The following is a 26,731-nucleotide window of genomic DNA, read 5'->3' on the forward strand; positions in this document are numbered from 1 at the left end:
TGGGTGATTTTGGTCTTGTACAGGTTGATTATCATTTGTTTTTGACTGCTACCAACAAGCTAAAGAAGAAAAGATCGTAATCTATAGATCTGTACGGAATTCGTAATTATACAGTTGTTTTTTTTATTTTAGATACTTACTTTTCCATTATGATTTCTTTTTATTGGTGAAACATTTGATGTAGATGGATTTTAACTCATTTTTAAAAAAATCAAAATAAACAATAATAATAAACAGTGATTTATGTAACAACCATGCACAACTTGTCACGACAGCGGATGTATAGGCAATAGGCATGTGCTACGGTGTCACAAATATTGCCGTCGACGTCGAGCGCCGGCGCTACCGAGAAACGTCGAGAGGTGTCGCTGCCGACGCACGCCGTCGACGTCGTCGTCGCGTTTGGTGGGGAATGCGCAAACCCAAACGAGTTTTCGTTTTCTCGCGGCATGATCTCTCGTGGAACGGACTATAACACAAAGTATTAATTTTAACTGCTGCTACAATATTGTGGGTAAACTCAATGGCACAAAATAATACATGCAATTTATTAATTTGGTGTTCCACGTAGACCATTGCGTTCATTAAGACTGCAAATATTATGAATTACTCAACCTCGGTCAATAATTTTTATGATTTGCAATTGTTCGTACCTGTTGTATGTGATTCTTTAACCTCATTACAGCTGCAGACACTCATTTATGTATATTAATTTTAATGTTATAAGATTATTATGTTAATGAATTTGTGGTGTAAATCAAACACAGTTTGCACTATTGTTGAATTTACTGAAACCCTTGCTGCTACTACCGATGTGTACCCACGATCGTTACTGAATTACTTGTTTGAATACTACTAAACAATAGGGCTTGGATGTTTATGACTGAACATAAATTGTATACCCTAATGTTCAATTTTATTATTGTTCTAACATAATTCCTTATAAGTCTTTGACATAGTACTAATAGTATTAATACATTTTGGGTCATAAACATATACTTGCATATTTTGACATCTCATTTTTTCCAGGAATATGCGTCAGGCGTGGCAGGCAGAAAGAGACATAGCTGACGCCGATCCCGTAGGCGTGCGTCCTTGGCCAATTACAATGCGTTTCGTCGCTGATGCGACCCGAGATCAGCGGCGATACAACCTGCCCACCGCAAATGAAGTCGTGGCTGTGTTCGTTGGTGACGACGGTCGTCCGCCCAGAATCCTCGATCTGGTCGTCTACGACACGAATCCAATCAACCCGCATCACAGGATGCAAAATATACCTGCGGGTTTGTTAATGACTATTTCACACAATAATCTTTTGATTTAACTGTTAATTTACATTCACCACATGAATACACTTTTATTTATTAACACTAGGTGTAACTCTTAAATACTGGCAGTATTGCATTCAATTCGCATGGTTGGGTGTTGTATATCATGCACAATAGTCATTACATTATTAGAATTTTCAGTTTCTCAAATACAGCGCCGGTTAACAAAATACCCATCATGTTATTTACTATGTATCAATTTTCTACTAAACTGCAAACAACACTCAATTGATTCTTTATGATATCAAAAACTATGTCACATTTGTATCATCGATTTTATTGATAATATTAAGGTAGATTTTTTTTCACTCAAAAATTCCATGTGCCTTTATGAATTACCTACATTTACACACGCACATCAAATGGCAATGCGTTGTTTTGTGTGTTTTATGTGTTGTTTATTTACCAACTATTTTGTCATTAATCGAACCTACAGTTACATTACTTCAATGCTTAATTCACTGTGTGACTTATTTTATAAGTTGTCGAATCCACTCGACCTGCAACACAGGACCGACTAACTAGAGTTACTAACTGTTTCACACAACATTCTTTTTGTTATTGAACACATACAACTTCCATATAATTGGCACTATCAGATGATTCAATTATTCACTAAATTTATACATTATTGTATTAATTAACACTACTAGGATTATTAATTACTTTGTACACCTCATAGGTAATAAACATACACAAATAATATATATATATATATTATATATATTCACCCTAAACCTTAACCCTTTCACTTGTGAATTCACACCTGGGAGTACTGCATTTTAAAATTCACTTGGTTGTAAATAATTTTTTGAATTCACATTAATAACAAAAGTCATTGCGTTACTACGCAGTTTGCTAATTCATGAGTAATTATTACTTATCCGTCCAATCACAATAAATTGTTTTATGTCTGTTGTTTACTAGATATTTTATCAATATATTACTTCAAAAAAATGCTTAATTAACTTTACTCTCATTTTATCATTTGCTTAGGACTATAACAAAGATGTGCAGTGCACAACAAGCATAGCAAAAAGTCAAACACTTAATAATTAAAATGTTACTCACTACAGTGCCACACCTACTGTTGTATTTAGTAACATATTTAATGTTCAATCCAATTTGTATCTACATGTATCATTGTATGTCATCCGACTCAGTACACTGTAATAATAATTGACACCTGGGATATGAAGTACTCAACCTTAGAGGTTAATAGTTTATACTTTTTGCCTATGGAATATTATATCATCATTGGTAATAAACACACACATTATATAGGAATTCTTCACACATCTCATGAACACAAAATGTACACTATTTTACTCTAAGCGCTACTAATATACAGTTCAATGCTTCGGAGCGTCATTATTACTCAAAGATGATTTCATTGACTTAATCATAAATATTTTTAACTCAGAATTTGGGACTTTAACACATGCCTTTCTTAAAATATGTACTCACTACACACGACTCCATGACCCTGACTCTCAGTCAATCGTTTAATAATTCACTTGAAATGACGTATTTTAGGGTCGTGTCACGCGGATCCGATGATGTATCCGCTGTTGTTCCCGAGCGGAGAAGCCGGTTGGCATTTCGGGATGAGGCAAGAGGGCAACCGACGTAATCAATTCCGTAATCGAAACAGTATCAGAGAGTTTGCGTGTTACCGTTTGGCCATTCGTTATCGGGGAAATAATGATGAGAGGCACGAACAGTTCAGTCTAATACATGCTGGTCGATTTTTATTACAGCAGTATGTATGCGACAAGTACGTTCGAATGGAATCGAACAATCTGAACTACGTCCGTACGAATCAGCGAGCTCTCCTCGCCGAAGCTTACCAAGGGCTCATGGACCACGTGAACCAACAGCACCACTTAGACGTGGCCGATCCCATGGCGGTCGGCCGGAGGGTCATTCTACCGTCCAAGTTCGTCGGAAGTCCTCGATACATGAAGCAGTGATATCAGGACGCCATGGCCATAGTTCGTAAGTACGGTAAACCCGACCTGTTCATAACGTTTACGTGCAATCCCAGGTGGCCTGAGATCGCGGACAATCTGGCGGCCCACAGCACGGTGAGCGACAGGCCCGAACTGGTGGCCGGGGTGTTCCACATGAAACTGCGGGAGCTTATAGGTGACATAACTGTTAATCGTGTGTTTGGTAATGTCCTTGCTTACGTGTACACCATCGAGTTTCAGAAACGCGGTCTGCCCCACGCGCACATACTCATCATCCAGGCGGAGGATAGTAAGTTGCGCACGGCAGAGGACGTCGACGACGTGGTTTGCGCCTACCTGCCGGACCCGCGTGCGTCACGTCGCACATGATACACGGGCCTTGTGGAAGGGTCAACCCACAGTGTCCGTGCATGGTGGACAACAGTTGCTCCAAGGACTACCCGAAACCATACGCAGAGGAGACTGTGTATATGTTTCGGACGGCGGTTACCCAAAGTACCGCCGACCAGACGACGGTCAAGTGGTCCTCTTGAGAAATCACGAGGTCGGCAACGAGTATGTAGTTCCTCACAACCCGTACCTCTTGGCAAAATACGACGCACACATCAATTTCGAGGTCTGCTCCTCCATAAAGAGCGTCATGTACATCTACAAGTACATCTACAAGGGGCATGATTGTGTGACATTGGAGGTTTTTGACTAGGATGAACTGGCAAAGTGAGTCTCAATGGATATTACAGTTATAGAAATTATTAAAGCAATAGCCCTACACTTGTGATCAGTATAAACAAGAGTATTGTTAGAGAAGATGATGGAGGGTGTTCGGTGAAGGACCAGTCGACCTTAGTCGACGATGAAAATTTTGAACTGCCCTTAAGTGGATGGAATATAGGCAACTTAATGCGCTCCTTGATGCTCAGTGCATAGGCAACCTAATATACCCCTATTGGTTTCGTGCATAGGCAATTCTATATGCCCGTGACGAATCCTCGCGGCGGCGGCGACGGCGGCGGCAGGCAATATGAGGAATGAATGGACGGAGGTGGTACAACGGAGTCAAGGATGGTACAGTTTAATTATGGGGCCGGGGTCCCTGTGGTCTGATCGGTCTGGTGCAATGACCACCGGGCGCAATTATAATTCAGGCTGTACTTAAAATTATTTAAAAACTACGGCAGGTGAAGGTCCGGTCCGGTGAGCAATGCAATCCGACGACCTGGAGCGGCCACTCACACAACGCACTGGGTTGCTGGCGGACTTACGCGCTTGAGTCTGGCACCAGTCCCGAGCTCGGGCAAAGAATTGGATTCTCCACGAAGGCTGGCAGGAATGTCGTGATTATATTATCTCCGTGTACTCACTCGATCGACTGCGGTTGAAAATGACAAGCACGAAGTGTGCCAAGACGTCGAAGTTGGACGTTGACGCAATGTCAACGACGGGCGATGATTTTAAAAACAGACAACTGCAGGTGATTTGAAGTTTGCCGCAATGGCGTGAACAGAGATTTTATTGCGTGTAATTAACGATACAGAATAATATATATTGGGTCTCGTGTATATAATATACGACAAGACAAGTGAACAACAGGTACGACAAAAAAAATCCGAATGATACGGCAATAACAACAAGTGGAATTGATATCATTAACAACGATATCAATTGTACATAATAATTAATATTTTACATAATGATAATGGAGAGAAACAATAGATAGGAATAATAATTATAATGGCGCATGCAAGGAGAGGAAAACAGATAACACCGATTTCTGCACGGGCACGCGGAGCTTGCGGGGGTTCAGTCATGAACCTTTGATCGCTGCGACGCGGACGATACTATTACGATGTGTCGAAACAAGTATAATTATTTCATTTCACATTTTTCATACCAAAACTTCACAAATAAATTAAAAATTTCAATTATACACTCCATGGTAAAGCGAAACACACTTTATTGATAACCTATTTATATTAAATTGCTGTTATTTCTGTTTAAAATAAAATACAACGTACGGTTTAATCAAACTCACAATACTGTCTTCTATATTTATTATTTAATTTATTAGTGTGTAAGAGTTATTTAATCATAGGCACAATGTTCATCCCTGGTTAGTTATGTGTAAAGACCGGATTTTTCATAAAAAGCATGTTGCCTTTTTCATCATCATATTATACATGCAGTCAATGAGTGTCCACACATCATTACTTGATTGATTAAATATCAATACTGCATGTTTTTTCATATCTTAATACAAAACCGTATAAATATACACAAAACGACAAAATATTTTTAACTCAATTAATCAATGATTAAAAATTAAATTACAATTTAACAAATGACATTATTGTATTACATATGTGTTGTATTATACATATTGCTTTTTGTTTATGATAAATAATTATCAGTGCAAAATTAAATTAAATCAAATATGAAATGTAATAATAATTGAAATGTTATATTGCATCTTTTGCATCTTTTGACTTTTTTCAGTGCATGCTTGCATTATCATTAATTATATGATACATTATATTATACTATGTATAAGTGTTGATTTAGGTTGTAAATTGCGCCATTGGCGATTCATGTAGTTAACCAAAACACTACGTACCACATGAACACTCATTATATTAGGTTTTTCGTAATTTGTATACATGTTTTTTACATTTAATGTTCAATATAACTAAGCATTCGCTATAAAATTATATTTCAATTGTACACATACATAAATACATTAAGTATGCATGTAATATATAACAAAATAACAACTTCAATAGGTACATACCAAATACCAATGCACTTACACAATGTTCTCCATAATTTTATTTCATTTTAATGTTATACATTACGAAACATAAATTAAATTATTAAACATTGTGTTCATTTATGTCATTCTTCGGCACAATAATATCTTGCCTATAAATTATAATATCTATAATATAGTATTACTATAATAACCAGGGCTCGTAAGTTCATGCACTAAAAAAAGCACAAATAAGCATGCATTCATGCACTAAAAATTGGCAAAATATGCATTAAAATATGCACTAAAAAGTTCGAAAATATGCATTTAAATGCCATTACATTTTTAAATTATGCACTCAAAATATGCATTATGTAAAATATTTATGAGCAAATTTTAAAATAATAAGAATATATCCATTAATTTTAAAAGTATTTTATTCCTTTTAATTTTTATATATTTAACAACCAAAATTAATAAAATGAATACTTGTGAAGTTCATATAATCATATGGATTTGTCATCTTTATTGATTTTAATTAGGTAGTCATTTTTTGTCTAATTTTTGTACACCGTTATCGTGCACCTACAATGAAAATATTTGGAATGAAATATTAGTTATTTGACATTTTCACGACTCTTACAGTTAAACAACTCATCGACGACTGGCGTGTGCAAGAACACTACATACCTGACACCTGTACATGCTTGCACAGGTATCGTTTCGACGACGGAATTGTTTCCGCGGTACTAAGTAAAACGCATAAAATCTAAATAGGGAAATACTAGAAAAGTCAGTAGTCACACGAAAATCAAAATAAATCAAAACACTATCATTCAGTAAACGGGAAAGTAAATAAGATACAAGAAACATTTCAAATATTTTTCTTAACAATTTTTTTATGAAATAATATGCGCTATAAACTCTAAAAAAACGATTATATGCCAAATATGCCTTTACACCTAAAACATGCAAAAACATGCATTATTAAACTTCATATTATTATACTATTGTTATGAAACGGATTTGTATCTCAGTTAGCATATTTTTCTGTGTAGCAAAAAAAACATGCAAATGCATGAACTTACGAGCCCTGATAATAACTATAACTATATACATTATTTACATTGTAAACGCTAATGTATAGTGAAATCGACTTATATTGATAATTATTTTTGTATTAATTTTAATAATATTAAATAATTGTTGTTGATTGTTGTTTCAATAATATTTAACATGCAGTTCAGTAAAACTACCTAATACTGTATTGAAAGCGTTCATTATTTTTTAAATTGTTATTCGGTTCACTAGGCATTAAACATCGTAATATTTGTTAATTTACAAATATTCATATTAAAATTTAATTCTCTCTCCAAATTAATACACTGAGCCAGTCAATATAGTGATATCAATACTACTATTGTAATTGTTTTCAACTTCGTAAACTCGAGATTCGTCAGCCCGCCAGAGGGCATCTGGTGGTTGTATTCGTACGAATTGCACAAAAGGAGTCACACGATCGTCAGACTTCCTGTCCACCTGGAAGGTCGACAGAATGTGTACTTCGAGCCGGGACAAGCACAAGAACGGTTGCAAAACGAAGCCCTGCGTCGTACAGGATTAACAGAGTTCTTCGTGCTGAACGTAAACGACGTGGAAGCTCGACAATACCTGTACACCGAAATAAAAACGCATCACAAGTGGAACGCGCCTCAGAGAACGTGGGCGCGGCGGCGGAGACTGATGGCAAACGAGACGTTGGCTCGGATGTACATCGTCAACCCTTTGGACCGAGACCGTTTCCACTTGCGACTGCTACTGCTGAACCGAAGAGGCCCGCAGTCCTTTCAAGACATTAGGACGGTGGACGGGGTCGTTGAGGAAACGTACACCTCGGCAGCCGTCGCACTCGGGTTATTGGAAGACGACCGAGCGTGGCGGGCGTGCCTGACGGAATCGGCGGCGTTGGACACACCGCGGCAACTGCGATATCTGTTCGTCACGATACTGGTGTTCTGCGAGCCGTCAAACCCGCTGGCGTTGTACGAGGCGAACGAAGCAAACCTGATGGAGGATTTCAATAGGCGCCTCCAAGACGTCGACCGCGCGAGGGCCGCGTGTCTGAACGCCATCGGGGATCTACTTCGTGCGCACGGAAAGTCGCTGGGCGACTACGGTTTGCCCCTGCCCGACCCCCTAATGCTGGAACCGGAACAGGACGACAGACTGATCCAAGCAATAGAAGCGGCGGCACGGTGGGCACAACAGTTGGACGACATGAACGCCGAACAGCGAACGGTGTTCGACCGCGTGATGGCGGCCGTCGACGACGGACTAGAAGCAGCGAAGACTTTCTACGTCGACGGACCTGGCGGCACCGGAAAAACGAATCTGTACGGATGCCTCATTTGGTCGCTCCGCAACAGCGGCCGGTCGGTGTTATGCGTCGCATTCACCGGGATCGCCGCGTCACTCATGGACGGCGGCATGACCGTGCACTCGACGTTCGGCACGATGACCGACGACTCTACATCGACCATCACCATGCAGTCCGAGCGAGCGCGCAAGATACGCGATGCGGCACTCATCGTGTGGGACGTGGCGCCAATGTCGCCGGGACTGAAACTGACGGTGGTGGACCAACAATGGACGAAGTGGCCAATTTCCCCACAGAATTCTTCAACAGTTTGGAACCGGACGGCCTGTTGCCGTACCGGCTGACGTTGAAGGTGGGGTCAATCGTCATGCTGCTCAGAAATCTCGATCCGAAGAGACTGCTGTGCAACGGCACGAGGTCACCGAACTGCGTTATCACAATTTCAAGGCCAGGATTTTGAACGGTGAGGCACAGATCGATATCGTCGTACCTGCGCTACCGCTCACGTCCAGCGGCGAGGACGACCTGCCCATCATAATGCGGCGCGTTCAGTTCCCAGTAAGGTTGTCGTTCGCCATGACCATCAACAAGTCGCAGAGTCAGACGTTCGACCGAGTGAGTATGCAACTGCCGTCGCCCGTGTTCACGCACGGGCAACTGTACGTGGCGTTCTCGAGAGTGAGAAATGCACAGTCACTGAGATTTGGCATGTACGGGGATGATGGTCGATTTGTCACAAAAAATATTGTTTACATGGAAGTTTTGTAATGTGGGCAATGTTGCCGGTTGCAATGAATATTGTTATCCTTTTTAAGTCTAGGTGACTTCCAAGGATTAAGGAAAATCCCCCGTGGGCCTAAGTGACCCTAGAGGGGTCTAAGTGCGGAGAGAAAGTTTGACAACCTCCACGTGGTCTCTCTGGATGCGAATACTCAAAGGTGTATTCGTAACAAATGTCAAACGGCAAGGATTTGAAAAAATATAATAACAATATTGCACGGCACAATTACATTATAGGTTTAATAATAATTAGTATAATATAGTTCAAAATGAATTCCCTGTTATTAATTCAGCTACACTATATTCATTTATATCCACTTAAAAATACATGATCAATGTTGAAATGTAAAAATAATGTTTAATGCTATGATATGATAATATGTGACTTAGTAACATTAAGTTAGCAATAATTAACCTTTTTCTATGTTTTGTTAGTATTTACTGATTATTATATCAAATTATTTTAATTATATAATTATATCATAAAATTAATTTCTTATTTATGTCTGCATGATTAATAACTTTTATAATAATCTAAATATCTGTAATGTACCAATAACATAATTGAGATTGCATTTATAATCCTATACTTTGATTGTATTTATTTGTTTTATAATATATTATTATTATTCATGGTATACCATGATATTGTATAGCTTTTTACATTTGTTTTTACTTTGGAACCCTCTGTTAATAATATTTAACCTTTTTGTATGTCTCATTGGTATTTAACCACCTTTTTATACTATTAATATAATATATCTGTATTATAGTTGATTCTACGTGTAGTATAATGTTTTTATTATTAAGCTTATATCATTAACTTTTAAACACAATTCGATATTTATGTCTGTATGAATAACTTCTAATAACAGTCTAAATATCGGTAATGTACCAATACATAATTGAGATTGTATTTATTTTTTTATATATATTCATGTTATGCTATTATATAACTTTTTACTGCTCGGTTAACAATATGATATAATCTTTTTGTATGTATTTTATTAGTATTGAACAGCATGTATATTATTATTAAAATACAATATTTGTAGTACTATTTATTGTATGTGTAATATCATGTTTTTTATTATTAAGCTTATATCATTAACTTTTAAACAGTTTGTTATGTAATATTGTATATTATGTTGATAGCTAATATTATTGTATTTATGTTATCACATCTCTGTCAATTTATATTCATTCTTTAACGTTTAATTGTAAGAATGTTATGACCTCTTACTTTTTTGTTTTTGTATTGCCCAATGCATAATATGATTTTATTATAATAACTTTTATCAGACACAATTTAATGTTAAATAGTTAATATAACTCTAACTCTATTCGTAACATTTTATTTGTACTTATTATTATTACTCATCACCAATGTGAGTTCATGTTTGTTTCTCTATACTTTGTAAAGTTGAGTAAAAAATAAATAATATTGCATGACTTATCTTTTTATATATTTTGCCTACCTATTATTATTATATACATAATATAATACAGTTACCATTATAATCTAAAAAAATTATTATTATAATATTTCTATATAACCTATATACTATGATGAAATGTAACATTTTATAAGCTTCATCACTGTGGATCGCTGTTAATTCATCATCAACATATCTAACTATAACATGAACTACATTGAGTCGCAATATGTTCTGTATGTACCACTTCTGATATATATGTGTATATTATATTCTACACACTATGTCTATATTTTATTTAATAATATGTTTATGTTAATTTGTTTAAACTTACTGACTTTTAGTTACAATCTTGAAAATAATAAAAACAATATTGTAAGTGCACTCATGACTTATCTTTTTGTAGGCATACAGTATGTCATACAATATTTTGTTTGTATTTCACTGCCTATTATTATTGTACAGATCTAAAACTGACATAAACTATTTTAGAAAACATATTATGGATACATAATAAGTAAACCATGACTGTTAGCGTGTTAAGGTATAAAAAAAAAACACCTATTTGAAAAAAAAAATTTTATTCATCTGAAAAACATTAAATAAATTAGATATACTGTTATAATGATATTAAAATAAATTTTCCAGTTGACAACTTACAGTGGTCCTTCCGCCGCCGTCACGCATGACTCATCCAACGTCTGCAATTTATAAATAATTCATAAAATTAGCAATCTCAATTGAAAAACAATAAATGAATGAAATATGGTATATATTAAAAAAAATTATCTAATTGACAACTTACAATGGTCCCTCCATAACCCGTATCGGGGGTGGGGAGGACTCTCTTCCATGTCCTACAATTCATGTAGGATTAGGATGTTATTAGGATCATTATTATTATTTTTAATGTGCGTTACTCACATCGTCCGTGGCCGTCGGTGGCGGTGGTGGCAGTGTTCTTGCCGGGTGCTGCGACGCCGGACTACGCGGCGGCCGAATGGCCAGCGGCGACCGATCCCGCTGATTCAGCCGTCTAGCTGTATTGGGGGCTATTAACGTAACAAAAATAAATAATATTTTTATTTAGTATAAAAATATTGCGTAAACTTTCACCGCGGCAATCCCCGACCAGGTGCCCCTGGCTCTGGCACCGGTAGCATCCTGAAACACGATGTAGACAATAGTTATAATTTTATTGGTAAACATTTAAATTCTTAAGACTTCTTAGCTCTGGGCCAACCGCAACTCTTACTTGATGTCGTTGAACTTACATATGTCATAACCATAATAAATCCTTAGAAAAAACTTAGACACTGCGTGTGCTGAGAGTAAAGACACACCTCTACACTACATTCTATTTTAACATGAACGTTGCGTTAGGCTTATCATTTATTAATTGATAGTTATATCACTCAAACATTAACTGAATCCACTCATTAACATTATTACACGTACCTACATCGTAAATAGTATGCAAATAACATAATATACTTTCATATTAAGCATACTATTTATATTATACACAACGTTTTTGTTTTGTTTGATGCAGAGCTTAATTTATTATTTTGATGTACTCAAGACCTGTACTCTAAGTAACTGTTATACTCAATTCAGTGTTTTTGTAATTCAAAAATTTTATGTATTGCATTCATGGTTACAAAACTTACTTCATTTTAAATATTTTGCCAGTACTACATTTAATAACACATCAATAACACTTTATTTAAATACTTATTCACTGCATTATGTAAAACCAAATATTTTTTACATACACCTTACTTAAGAATTTATAGTTCTGCCATTCAAACATTAATTCAATCAATTCACTTAAATTTGACAGCTCAATTAATTAAATTGAAATACACTCAACACAGTACAATAGAATTTTAAAGTGCAGACAGTCACTGGGTTATCTCACTGAAAATGTGTGTTTCAATCAAACAAATAACGTAAAGAATGTGTGGTGTAACGTTCAAATTGTTGTGTTAACACCACACATCACTTATATAAGGTTGATACATTATTTTTGAATATAATATTACATCCTTCTTATAATTTATAATTACAGGTAAATACTAAAAAACTATAGAACACTATAATAATTTTGTGCTGTGGAAATAAATAGGAATAATAAATTATTGCTGTATTGCTGTTTATTCAAAACAACACCATTACAAAATTCTTTAATTTATGACCCTACCAAAAACTAATGCGCCCATGATTGTATAGGTTATCCGAGAGCAACCGGTACCTAACCGTGAACCACCAGTTCACGCAGAAATTGATGGCGCCGATGTACACGGCGGCGTAGAAATCATCGAGGTACAGATGGACGATATCGAGGTGGAAGTCATCCAGGTGGATCAAGTCCTGATGAACGACGGTAATTTTGAGGTGATTGGAGTTCAAATGAACGACGAAAACGTCGAAATTATCGAAGTTCAGATGGACGACTTCGAAGAAGTTTCAGACCAAGTTGAGGTTGTGGCCCCAGACCGCGAGGCGGAACTTGAAATCGACGTTTTACTCCAAGGCGTCGATGAAGAGGTCAGTAAATTTCTCTTCATATTCGTATTGATGAAAAATAAAATTTATTACAATTCTGTGATCTCAATTGCAGTTTGAACCAATTCCTCCACCTGGTGTTCCGGTCGAACAGCCTAGGGTGCGTCCACCAATGGTAGATCGTCCGGCTGGCGTTCAACACCAACTTCCAGAACAGCATTGCATTGGCGCATTGAATGCAATCTGTAGGCATTGCAGTGCCCGTCACTTTGAGTGTGAGCGTACTACCACTGGTCATTTCTCTATATGTTGTAATAACGGTCAAATGACCATTACAGGACAGCGGGTTTTGCAACCCGCGCCTGTGTTTCTAATGAATTTGTTGACTTTTGATTCTAGAGAAGCCAGAAGCTTCAGAGCTGAAATTCGACGGTATAACAACTGTTTGGCATTCGCTGTGTTCTCCAGTGACTTTAACCCCAGGCGTTTGCCAGGTCGTGGGCCGAGGGTATTTTATGCTCACGGACAGGCGTATTACAGGACTAACAATGACGTCGCTGCAAACGTAGACAGGCAACCGAGATACTGTGAGTTGTATTTTGTGAGTTCTGCGCAAGCGAACCTGGCACGCTTGCAACAGAATCCAGACCGCCTATTGGACGGTCTGCTTTCAGAGCTGGACCAGCTGCTTCGGGATATCAATCCATACGCCCAGGCATTTCAGTAAGTCATTAAAGTTGTTAACTCATTATGTTGTACTCATTGACACTGAACTACAATAAACACTCAGCTTACAGTTCATTATTGTTTACATATTACTTCTATGTTTTGGTTTCTATCACAATATGACATATCAGCATTTCTTAAATTCTAATTTAGCAAACTAGGTATTCAACTTATAAACTGATTAAATATTACTATTGAAATATGTGCTTAGGAATAGTAAATAATTTGTATGCACAACTTGATATGTTCAACATAATTTTTACAAACTGTTCACTGATATTTCTTTAATTTTGAATTCAGATTGGTGTTATGTTCAACACAAATAGTATACAATAAATAAAAAGTTGACAGTTCATATTTCACAATTCAAGAATCTTTACACTACCCGTCTACATAATAATATAATATAATGTTACAACAATTTAAACTGTACATTAACGCCAAGCCACCCATAGGTTGTAAAATACTCATCAATATACAATATGTAAATGATAACTGATTTTTGCAAACGTTTTTTAAATTTATTATTAACGGGTCATTATATCTTAGAATTTCACAAATAGAACAAATTGGTAAAGTAATTTACATTATATTTCTATTTCAATAACATTTCAACAGTATTTACCAGTATAATGAGTAATAACAATTTACAGCATACCATGTATAATTTCAATTAATACTTTCTTACTTAAAATTTTTGATACGGTTATCAAAATTAATTTGTCATAATTCAGAATTTGTAAACACTACATATTACACTTAACTATCATTTATTTAATTCATACAATTAAAACTAATAAATGATAGCATTTATTTAAACTGTAAAATGACCATGCTTTACCATCTTAATATATTATGACATAATGTTTTTTCCTTCATCTATTATAAGCGGTTCTGTGTATATGTTACGGGCAAAGTATGCAATTTGGTCATTTTACATAATGGCCGGGCATTATGTAAAATGACCTTCATATATTGGGCAATATAGATAATACTATGTAATTGTAAAGTATAGTCAAAATACCAATGTTGGATTTGGTACCTATTTTGGTTTGTTCTTATCGACTTCTTATCGACGGGTCGCACATGTCAATCGACAGTCACATATTATTTGATTGTAGTGATGTTTATCATAGAATGCCATAATAGATAGATATGACATTTTACCTATATCGGTCAATTCTCGTAAAATTAACTATTTAGTAACCGCGAATCGCTTGTATAGTGCAGTTATATTTTGAATATGGAAAAGTTTAATGTAGATTTAAATGATTTGTTAGAAAAAAAAGGTTCAAATACTTCATTTTTGAAAAAGCTTAAATATGATCAACTAATTTCGCATATAATTCAACTAAAGAATAATTCAAAAAAAAAGGAACCGAATGATTATAACCTTTTAAAAAAATACGACGTGTTAAACGTTGCTAATGTTAACAAGTTAATTGTACCTGTATCTGAAAATAATGAAATTAAATATTATGTACACGATGAAGAGTTATTTGATATTATAAACGATGTTCATTTATCAATTGGACACGGTGGCCGAAACAGAATGGAACACGAGGTAAATGCAAAGTACAAAAATATCACTAGAGATATTATTATGCTATACTTAAATAGTTGCGAATCATGTCAAAAAAAAGGAAGCACAGCCAAGAAAGGGCTGGTGGTAAAACCAATTATATCTTCCGAGATGAATTCTCGCTATCAAATTGACCTAATAGATATGCAAGCACAATCGGATGGTGAGTATAAGTTTATATTGGTTTACCAGGACCACCTCACAAAATACGTAATACTTCGACCGTTAAAACACAAACGTGCTGAAAACGTAGCGTATGTATTATTAGATATTTTCACAACATTCGGAGCACCGTCAATTTTACAATCGGATAATGGTCGAGAATTTGCAAATAAAGTTGTAACTGAAATATGTGCGATGTGGCCAGAACTTAAAATAGTTCATGGTAAACCTCGTCACTCACAGAGCCAGGGTTCAGTTGAACGAGCTAACCAGGACATTGAAAATATGCTTGCTACTTGGTTGACAGATAACCGTACTAAAAAATGGAGTGAGGGGTTAAAATTTATCCAGTTTATGAAAAACCGTTCATTACACTCAGGAATAAAATGTTCACCTTACGAGGCTATGTTCGGTACAAAAGCAAAAATTGGATTAAAGAGTACACTTCTGCCAATAAATATAATAAGCGATTTAAGAACCGAAGAAGACCTCGAAACAGCTCTGAATTCTATTTCCACTACTTCTAACAGTAACAACGATATCGAAAATACCGAAGGTATAAAATAAAATAATAATAATAATATTTCTTATTGAGTAGGTAATATTATAAAAATTACTCTATGTGTTTGTTTTATTTTAGCTGTACCTTTAAGAATAAAATCAAACAGTAACAACGATATCGAAAATACCGAAGGTATAAAATAAAATAATAGTAATAATAATATTTCTTGTTGAGTAGGTAATATTATTAAAATTACTCTATGTGTTTGTTTTATTTTAGCTGTACCTTTAAGAATAAAATCTATTTGTGAGAGTAGAAATGAATCACTTAAAAATTTAAAAGTTCAAGCGACAAAAATGAAGCAAGCTTCCGAAAATCGTTTCCGTCCCGGCGAAGTTGGTCAGTCAGTAACGGTTAAGATTCCAGACGTCGATAGGGCCCGTAGTGATTTTAGAAATATTATTGGAGTTATTCTTTCGAGTACCTATAAATACTATACTTTTATTATTAATATTCCAGATAAACTAATAAAATTTGTTTTACAGTTAACAATGACATGTACGAAATCGGGACTAAGGAAGGTCGCCTTTCAACTTTGTATAGTAGAAACCAATTTGTAATTTGCAAGGAAAGATTTCTGAAAGTCGATGATGTGCCACAAACCAAGATTTCACTCCGAGAGACAGCACGGACATTTTCTAATTTGGGTGGTCAGGGCTACGACCGATGTACGTGTGTACAAAAATGTAAAACACGGAAGTGCAAGTGCAAAGCTGCGGAGAGACTATGCACATCAAAATGCCACGGGAGTAGTGCATGCGATAATAAGTAATAAATTGATAATATTGAGTATAAATATTATCTCATATTACTCAATGGTAATAAATAATTACTACTAATAAGTAATGAAATATAATTAAATAGTAATAAAATATAATATTAGTATAGGTACCTCCTAGTTAATATTTATCATGTTTATAAAGTTAAAATATAATGAATAAAATGCTTTATACTTTACAATTACATAGTATTATCTATATTGCCCAATATATGAAGGTCATTTTACATAATGGCCGGGCATTATATAAAATGCCCGGCCATTATGTAAAATGACCAAATTGTATACTTTGCCCGTAACATATATATTATGCACTACTGCAATAGAACATAGTACATTATACAAAACAAATTTCATAAACTAAATGATGCACTACTATATGACTTTATTGTTCCTGTACATTATCTCCCCCCTTGCTTAAAATGTGTTTGGTTAACTCGAAATAAATATTTACAGCAACATGAGTCTATTGTGTTCAGATGATGGTTAGGTTAGGTTGTTCTCGAATGGCTATTCGATATGACCGGTTCAGCATATTACACAGAGGTGGATTTTTGTTACAACAATACGTGTGTGATCTTTATGTTCGAATGGAATCAAACAATCTAAATTACATTCGTCAGCATCAGGGTACGCTCCTTGCAGACGCATATCAAGGCCTTGTGGACTACGTCAAACAACAGCTAAACGTGGATGCACCTGACCCCTTGGCCGTCGGCCGTAGGATCATTTTACCGTCAACGTTCGTTGGAAGTCCGCGTTACATGAAACAGTGTTGTTAACAGTGTTTTTATTTCTTACAAATATTATGATTTCTATTTTTGATCGTGTACAACTTTTAAATGCAGATGCAAAGAGTAACATTAAGCTTCCAAGAAGCACAAAATAAAATTAAAAATGTAAGAGCATCAATTCAGGAACAAAGGAATTCTGGTTTTGATATTTTATGGAATGACTCAAAACTAAAGTCAAATGAATTGTGTTTGGAAGAAAAAGATAAAACTATAATCCAAAAACTACCGAAACGATTTACTGAAAGGAGCGAACCACATATATTTTCTGACATTTGAGAAGAATATAAAGCTTTATTCTATGAGATTATTGATGTAACATTAGCTTCATTAGATAGACGGTTTCAACAAAATGTTATTGAACATTTATCATTAATTGAAAGATTCATCATTGGGAAAGAAACTTCACATAAACATATTATTACATTTTATGGATCTGACTTTGATGGTGATAAATTGCAATTACTCAGGGATATGTTTTTAGATGTAGCAAAATCGAGAAAGGTGCCAATTAAAAATGTTGATGATGTCTTAAAGCTAATGAAAACGATGATGCACTTCGTCAAATGTTACCAGAGTTAAACTAAATATTATCCATAATGTTAGTTATACCAGTGTCATCATGTACTTCAGAAAGATCATTTTCTGCCCTTCGCAGACTTAAGCCATACATCAGGAGTACAATGAGTCAAACACGGTTGAATGATATTGCTATTCTTCATGTTGCACCGTGATGAAGAAATAAATGTAGAAACTGTCGCTAACCAATTCATCAACATTTCCAAAGTGCGGAAAAATACATTTTCTTTATAAAATGTGTAACTTTAAAAATAAATTGGCATTTTTTAATTTTTGTCTTATGATTTTATATGATAATACTTTTATAATTTTATAACATACAAAACAACAAATAACTAAATTGTAATAGTTAATTGTTTAACGAAAAATTTAAATAAACGAAAATATTAATGTGAAACTTCAGTAAGTGTTCATAAGATAGTGAGCCCCCCATGATATTTTTAAAACCTGGCACCTATGGTATAAATTATTCTTGTCCCTAATATAGATACAGGCATAAATTTTATTAAAAAATGTGAATTTCACATTCCATTTTTTATTTGTCTAAAAAAACTATATAAATATAACCTATTTCTATTCCATAAAATATATTCCCACACAACATTTGTCAATCATAACTATTGTATCAATGTTAAACTTTAATTGGAATTTAAATATTTAAAATTAAAACATTATTCAACATTGAACAGTTATTTAATTTTGAATATTATAATTAAAATAATGAACACAAATTAGTTAACATTTAAGAAAAAATATTTAAATATTAACATACATTTGCAATTGTAGAAATTTTAATATTTAACATCCATTTAAGTTACTAAGATTAATCATTATTAAAGATTGAAAATCAAACACTAACTCAATATTTATAATAAATATTTTTTTGGCGTTTTTTATTACGACATAATTTCCCAATCCACGTACTCTCAAAATAATCCAAAACATCTGATAATAAGGTTTAATTTTCAATATAAAACTCAGATCCCAAAATTGCTTCGTATGCATTAATTACCAAATGCGGAGGAACAAATGATAATGCACAGATAATGAACAGATTCAGTTACCTATATGATAATTTAAACGATTATTCATATATTTTTATAATTAATAACTTAAAATTTTCATTTATAATTATTAGTTTAAAATAATTTAAATTAATTACCTCTTTCGACATAGTACTCAAAACTACTTGTGAACTCAGCTCTGTTTCTTTTACTATTTTTTTTCATATTTTCAATAGCCTGTTTTGCTTCAATTTTTGAACGATCCGGCCGATGGTTATGCTCACGCTTACTTTCTTTTGTTACTTCTCCCTTTTCTACATGTACTCGACCCGGACATTTTTTACTATTATTTTAAGTACAGCGCCAAATTGTTTTTTCATTAGTTGTGCGTTCTAATTTGTATAAATAGCCTTTAAAAATGAGCAGGTCTCGATTCTTTTCACTTTTAACGAATTCACACATTGTAAAAAGAAATATTTCATATAACACAAATTATTTATCACTTAATTGTGTTACCAGCGCATGAACGTGATATACTAAATAAGTATCAAAACTCGTATCGTATTGTTAGATTATAACTAGCCCGGCCCATGCAGGGCTCTATCAGACACTAGGTACTTAAAAAATTAATTATTAGTCAAATACAGTACACAGTACACACTAACCTAACCTAACCTAAGTCAAATTAAATTCAAAATGAAAAATTCAACAATCGTTATTGTTGAGATAACGAATATAGTAATAGAATAATAATAATAACGTATTAATTAATATATTTGTATTAGTATAAGGTCTATGGATATACCACAAATTTCTATTTTTATATCATGTAGTATATTCTAGCATAGTCAGTAGATTTAAGATTATATTGATTATAGAAAACCCGGCCCGCTTAGACCACCGTGGGCCACCAGCCCATTTGGCTACTTTAAAATCTAGGGTTGGGCAAATGCATACTCTTGCCCCCCCCCCCCCCCCCCAAATGGCGCACCTGGGTTTAATATTATACTTTCAATAAGACTTTTTTTTTCACCATCACCTGTGAAGGATTATCGATACATTACAAAAAATATATATATAATAATAGTCTTCTTTGTGCATTTATAAAATCAAATCAAGGTAATTATTTCTGTAGGGATTTTTATCGTTATGAAATAAATTACGTCATATTAATATTATATTACTGTTAATAAATATAATATGTAACATATCACATATATGTAATGTATATGGATAATTGAAGACAAATTTGGGGGTGAGCATGCTTGGTGAATCACCTGTATATCATCTCTACATAGTGATGAAAAATTAAATATTGATAATGAGTGATCAGGTATGATTGAACATCTATATAGTGATTATTGTAAGAAACATACCAAAAAACTCTAAATTAAAAAATATTAACAAATATATTTTTCAATATTTCAAGAAGGATGAAAGTTTCAAGGTTGAAATATTTCAAAGTGAAAATTTCATGTGAAATATTTCATACTCATAACCCTAATTATATACCTAAATATTATATTCTGTGATTATACCAAAATTTTATTATATATTATTATTTGAGTTTTTTTCCTGTATTTTTTCTTGCCGTATAGACTTACCTGCATTATATTCTAAATTTGATATTTATATCCCAACAATATTATTTTAACATTGCCATTGTTCTTGCCAGTACATCAACACAAATTTAAACATTGGTTCTTAATTTAAATTAGTTTCTTATTATATTGATATAACAAATGGACATCTTCAATTTTAAATTAATACCTTTTTAATTTTTGAAAACTACACATGATTGGTTTTGAGTAAAAATTCTCGGTTTTCTCTAATTTTTTGGGGGGGAGGGGTTTTTGTTTTTTGATGTAACTAAAAAATGAATAACCATACTTACAATGTTCACTAAATGTTTATACTAGCATTTTCTATGCTTGATAAGATTTTAAAAATATTTGTACTCTTTTAGAGGTATATAATATAGGCAATAGGCATGTCGCATTTTCGGATTTTAGTTAGTTTATTTAAAATTATTGTTGATCAAAATATACTGGCATATTATATTCAGATTATCCTTAAATTAATAATTAAATCTAAATTACTATAATATTTATTACATAATACTGAGAATAAATATTCATAAATGTTTCATTTTTATCATAACATTTTTCATAAATATCTTTGTAATCTACAAATAAATAAAATACGAATTCAAATTAATATTTTTAATAATTTTTTTGAAAGCATAACTCTGGAAGAAAACCTCGTATCCCAACAGAGTTGGTTTTTGAAACATTGAGTAATGTAGCTATGGCCTTGTTTGATTTGGATGGACATCTTGTTCCGTATTCACATCCATTATGGAATGAGCTAAGAAATAAGTGGAATAAAAAAATTACAGCTCATACCCTCTATTCGTGTGTTCAGCAAGATCGTCATGAATTGCAGACGAAACTAAGAGAAATTGTAAAGAAGCCTCTTGAAGTTGAGTACAAAGTTATTATGTCTGATTCAAATGATAATTCATATGATTATAAATATTCAACAGATTCTGATGATGAAAAAAATGATTTTTATGATAACAAAAAGTTCTATAGTTTTCATATTCCATATCGAGATTATATCAAAATTAGCCCAATAGAAGTTTCATACGGAAAGAAAAATGTCTAGTTGGCTGGAAAAAAAGCCTGATAAAGGTATGCCACTAGTTGTAAAAATAATGATAGAAGGTATGGACATGCTGCATGAACATACTTCAAAAAGGCCACTTAATGGAGCAAAACGTCATGAAGTAGTCATGCAGCTGTCTCATGATAGTACCAGTAATTAGAGGCGACAGGCGGTGACTTTTGGTAAAAAAATACCATCAAATATATATAAAAATACAGTATTGTGGAAATGCAAGCAATCCGAAAAAGACAAAATACTAGGCATAACCGAAAAGTGTCCGATAATGTCACTAGTAGAGTTAAGTCTAACACAATATGCCGGTTCATCCATCAAGTTTGTGCCTGCCTTTCATTGTGAACTACTGGACACCGTGTCAGTTGGTTGTATATAAAACCATATGCAAAACTTATGTCCGCTTATCAATTGACGCCAGTGGCGCCGAGACAGTATTAAAAAAGTCGGGCAAACTTTCCAAAATAGACAATACACCCACCACGTACCCAAAAAAAAAATTTTAAAAATTAATGGGGGGCTCTGCCCCCCATACCCTCCTTAATAATATTCCTCTATTTACAATAACACACATTTTTATATATTTCTTTAAAAATTATTTAAATATATTATAAAAATTAATAATATAGGTACACATAACTTGAAACAGTTGTAATACTGTAATAACATACCTAAGTTACTAATAATTAATAATAGAATTTCACAAATAAAATATTAATAGTAGTAGTTATAAATTATAATATAATAAAATAGATAATAAATAAAATAATTTAAACTTTTAAATAAATAATTTTTAAAAATTAGTAAAAATATTCACTAAAAATAAATTGACAAAAAATAATTAAATTATTTTAGTATTTTAATTTTTTATTTAAAATTGTAGATTTTGTCGCAAAGTTGTCTATTATTGTTTCTGAATCTAACTGTATATCAGCTTCACAGGTGATACGCATCAGATCTTCCAATCTATCTTCCCCCATTGTGCTTCTTAAACGTGTTTTTATTAATTTTAATTTGGAAAAAGATCTCTCTGGGGAACAGCTTGATACTGGAATAGTCACTCCAATTTTTATAAGCATAAATAAACTTGGAAAAATAGATTTTAGACCAGCTTTACAGAAATCTTGAAAAACACACATTAAACTTGATGAATTTTGCCACCTTTTTAATTGTTCAGATGTAGTATCGTCACAGTTTGAATCGTTCGAGCTTAAACTTGAATTGTCATCATTTAAATTAGGATGCAGATACAATGGCAAAGTTTCATTAACAATTAAATCACAATTTATAAACTGTTCATACTCCCTACGGACATCTTCTAACTTTAATAATGTATTATATACCAAACAAACAGCCTTAAATGCATCTATAGGAATGCTTTTAGGGTTTTTTTTTAATTCTTTTATACGTTTGGTTGATAATAAAGCAAAATCTTTCATTACTTCAATAGTTTTATCAGTAAATCTTTGATTAATTTGTGTTTTGATAATATCTAATGCTACAAAATAAGTATCTACTTTAAACATTTGAATAGGATTTTGTTCAACGTCATCACTACATAATTCCCCAGCCATTTTTCTAACTTTACGTTTTCTTGTTGTCCGCAATGGCTCAAATTCCTCATTCTCATACTTATCATCAAATTCTTTAGCTAATATCAAAATATTTTCAAATGTTTCTTCAGTTCTCAGTGCCACTATGGGCTCTTTAGCACTATTAACTAAATACATCGCTGCTAAAATATCTATGTCACGAGCTTGTAATGTACGGGTTAATGGTTCAAGTATTTCAAATATTTTTTTAAAACTAAGAGCTGTCATTAAAAACCTATAAGAAGTCAAGTAGCTAAGCAGTCCATTACAAACAGCACCAAGTTTGAAATCCGATCCTCCGTCTCTATTTCTCACTTCTTCTATCGTTTGATAAACTGCATCGTAAACATCAAGTACGGTATTTAAGGCATAGGCATGCGACATCCAACGAGTAGTATTTACACGTTTCACTGATCTTATTTGTTGTTTTGGATAGAGTTCTAATTGTTTTTCTCTAAAAAAGCTGATCGTGCTTTACTTCCAGTGATAAAAGTAAATATTTTTTCTAAATTTCCAAATAGATCCACTGCATTTGAACAAGATCCTACTGCCTGACTAGCTATTAGGTTTAACCTATGAGCAGAACACCAAATAAATAGGGCTTGAGTTTGTTCAAGTATTTTAGCTTGAAGCCCATTGTACTGCCCACTCATGTTTGCAGCCCCATCATATGACTGACCCACTAAATTTGATTTCCAATCAAGATTATGATGATTAAAAACATTTTGAAATAACTCAAAAAGATGAACTCCGGTAGTGCATGGGGATTCTCTTAATAATAATAATAATAATAATAATAATAATGAATGTTTATTTAGCAGTTTTTAGATAATATGTACATACTTAATATTTATTATTACACTGCAACGTCTATCACTAAGGATGTTTCCTTGTATCGATAGACGTGAGCCTCTAAAAGAATATAATTTAAATGATAAAATAGATAAATAATAAATTAATTAAAATAACAGAATAAATAATATTAATCAGGTACCTTGCTGTTACTTATATATATACAAATAACAATCGCGAGATTTTTACATAGATTTTGAATATAACATAAATGAATAAGACGAGCAAAATAAAGCTAAAATAAAAATAATATTATGTGATATGTGTATTGACCTAAGGGTTTACTTCATTTGTCAATAACCATTTCTTAATTAATAATTTAAAGGTATCAAAGTTAGGAATGTTTTTTATAGAAATGGGTATTTTTTCATAGAGTTTCAATCCAGTTAACAAATAGCTATTATAGTATTTAGTTGTGTTTATTTTGGGGTAAATTAACTTTTCAGTTCTTGTGTTATAAGTATGAACGACCGGTTGTATTAAATTTTTTTTTGACATGTAATAAATAGTTTTTTTGTAATATAATTGTTTTACTGTTAATATTTTGGCTTCGGAGTATAAATTTATGGATGAGTAAAGCCTGGGTTTGTGATAGATTATTTTTAAGGAGGTGTTTTGAGCTATCTGTAAACAATTTATATGGGTTTGTGCTGCATTGCCCCAAACTACAATACCATATTCTATCAGGGATTGTGTTAAATTATAGTAAGTATTTTTTAGCCAGTGAATATTTAAAAAGTGTTTAGACATATTGAAAAATGTGTATAATTTGTGCAGTTTCATATTAAGCTCCGATATATGAAAGTTCCATCTTAAGTGTTGATCAAATGTGACGCCTAAATATTTGGTTTTATCAACTTTGTTTATACTTATACAGCTACACTGTGAAGTGAAAGTACATTTTTTGTCATATTGTGCTTTTATACTAGTCATATTGGGCGATGTTTTTATTGAATTTGAAAATGTGATGCAAACCGTTTTATTATAATTTAGTGATAAATTATTATTAGAGAACCATTCGATTATTTTACTTAAGGAATTTTCTGCTATATTAGCTACTGACTGCCATGTTTCACCTGTCACAACTAATGCTGTATCATCTGCATACGAATATATACTTCCATCAAGTTTTAGGTTAGACAATTCCAGAACATATATTATGTATAGTAACGGTGACAATACTGTGCCTTGCGGAACACCACAGGTCATAGCTTTACTCTCACTTAAGATATCGTCTATTTTTACTCTGTGGTGCCTGCAGTCTAAGTAAGATTTAAATAGTAATAGCGCTTTTCCTTTAATGCCTATTTTATTGAGATATATTAATAATTTATTATGGCATACTGAGTCAAAGGCTTTGCTCAGATCCATGAATATTCCAATCGTTTTTTTTTTTGTGTCTATAGAGTGTAATATTGTATGGGTTAAGCTTGTGATAGCATCTTCAGTACTAAAACCTTTTCTAAAACCAAATTGCGTTGGTGGAAGTAACATAATTTCTTCTAAGTAATTAGCCAATCTTAATTTGATCACTCTTTCAAATATTTTTGAAAAAGTTGTCAAGAGGCTTATAGGTCTAAAATTTTCTACATTAGTCTTATTTCCTTTTTTATGTATAGGTGTTATAATTGAAAGTTTAAAGCTGTTGGGAATAACACCGTTGTGTATTATGTCATTTATTATATTGACTAGGGGCTTTAGTGCTTCATCATCAAACATTTTCACCATTTCAGTGGTAATATTATCATGACCCGGAGCGGTGCCCTTTTTTAGAGATAATACTATGTTTTTAATTTCAGTTAGATTAGTTTTTCTTATATAGAGTATGTTCTTTACATATATATGATTGGCACTCGTTACACAAATTCGATGTTTTTCGATTTTTTTTCCAATTACAAAATGCACATCTTCCAGGAGCATTTGACGTCTTTTGTACTGGTTCCTCTATAGCATTTGTGATTTCACGTATTCGAACTTTTATATTCATTGGAATGTTTTTTATCTGTACTCTTTCCAACATATATTTATAAATTAATGCTTTTGAAAGACATTTTAAATATTCTCTGCGAACAATTTTTGCATTAGTGTTACTAGCATAAATAATTTGGCTATTTATGCCCGCAATATTTATAACAGAAAAAAATATTGTCAATGGCCAACGCCGGCTGTTTCTTGAGACGGAATACTTTCCTTTCATTTGGTCAACAGTGTCACTCCCCCTTTGGTCGAGTTATAAAATTTGATCATTTCAGGCTTTGATCTAGCACAGTCAGTATCAA

General features: G+C 33.3%; 3 protein-coding genes across 3 annotated transcripts; all 3 read left to right on the forward strand.

The window, feature by feature from the left end:
* The first annotated feature begins 2,987 nt into the window (after nucleotides 1-2,987).
* Nucleotides 2,988-3,616, forward strand: LOC111038548. Its single transcript, XM_022321678.1, has one exon. It carries the CDS (start codon nucleotides 3,116-3,118, stop codon nucleotides 3,299-3,301), a length of 186 nt encoding a protein of 61 aa, XP_022177370.1. The 5' UTR covers nucleotides 2,988-3,115; the 3' UTR covers nucleotides 3,302-3,616.
* On the forward strand, nucleotides 3,314-8,765 carry LOC111038543. Its single transcript, XM_022321675.1, has 3 exons — nucleotides 3,314-3,590; nucleotides 3,703-3,856; nucleotides 7,496-8,765. Exons 1-3 carry the CDS (start codon nucleotides 3,314-3,316, stop codon nucleotides 8,763-8,765), a joined length of 1,701 nt encoding a protein of 566 aa, XP_022177367.1.
* A 6,643-nt stretch (nucleotides 8,766-15,408) lies between these two features.
* On the forward strand, nucleotides 15,409-16,973 carry LOC111038544 (KRAB-A domain-containing protein 2-like). The gene is made up of 2 exons (XM_022321676.1): nucleotides 15,409-16,309; nucleotides 16,397-16,973. The coding sequence occupies exon 1, from the start codon at nucleotides 15,424-15,426 to the stop codon at nucleotides 16,180-16,182; it is 759 nt and encodes a 252-aa protein (XP_022177368.1). The 5' UTR covers nucleotides 15,409-15,423; the 3' UTR covers nucleotides 16,183-16,309; nucleotides 16,397-16,973.
* Nucleotides 16,974-26,731: the final 9,758 nt, after the last annotated feature.

Source organism: Myzus persicae, unplaced genomic scaffold (assembly GCF_001856785.1).
Source record: "Myzus persicae strain clone G006 unplaced genomic scaffold, MPER_G0061.0, whole genome shotgun sequence".
NCBI lineage: Eukaryota > Metazoa > Arthropoda > Insecta > Hemiptera > Aphididae > Myzus > Myzus persicae.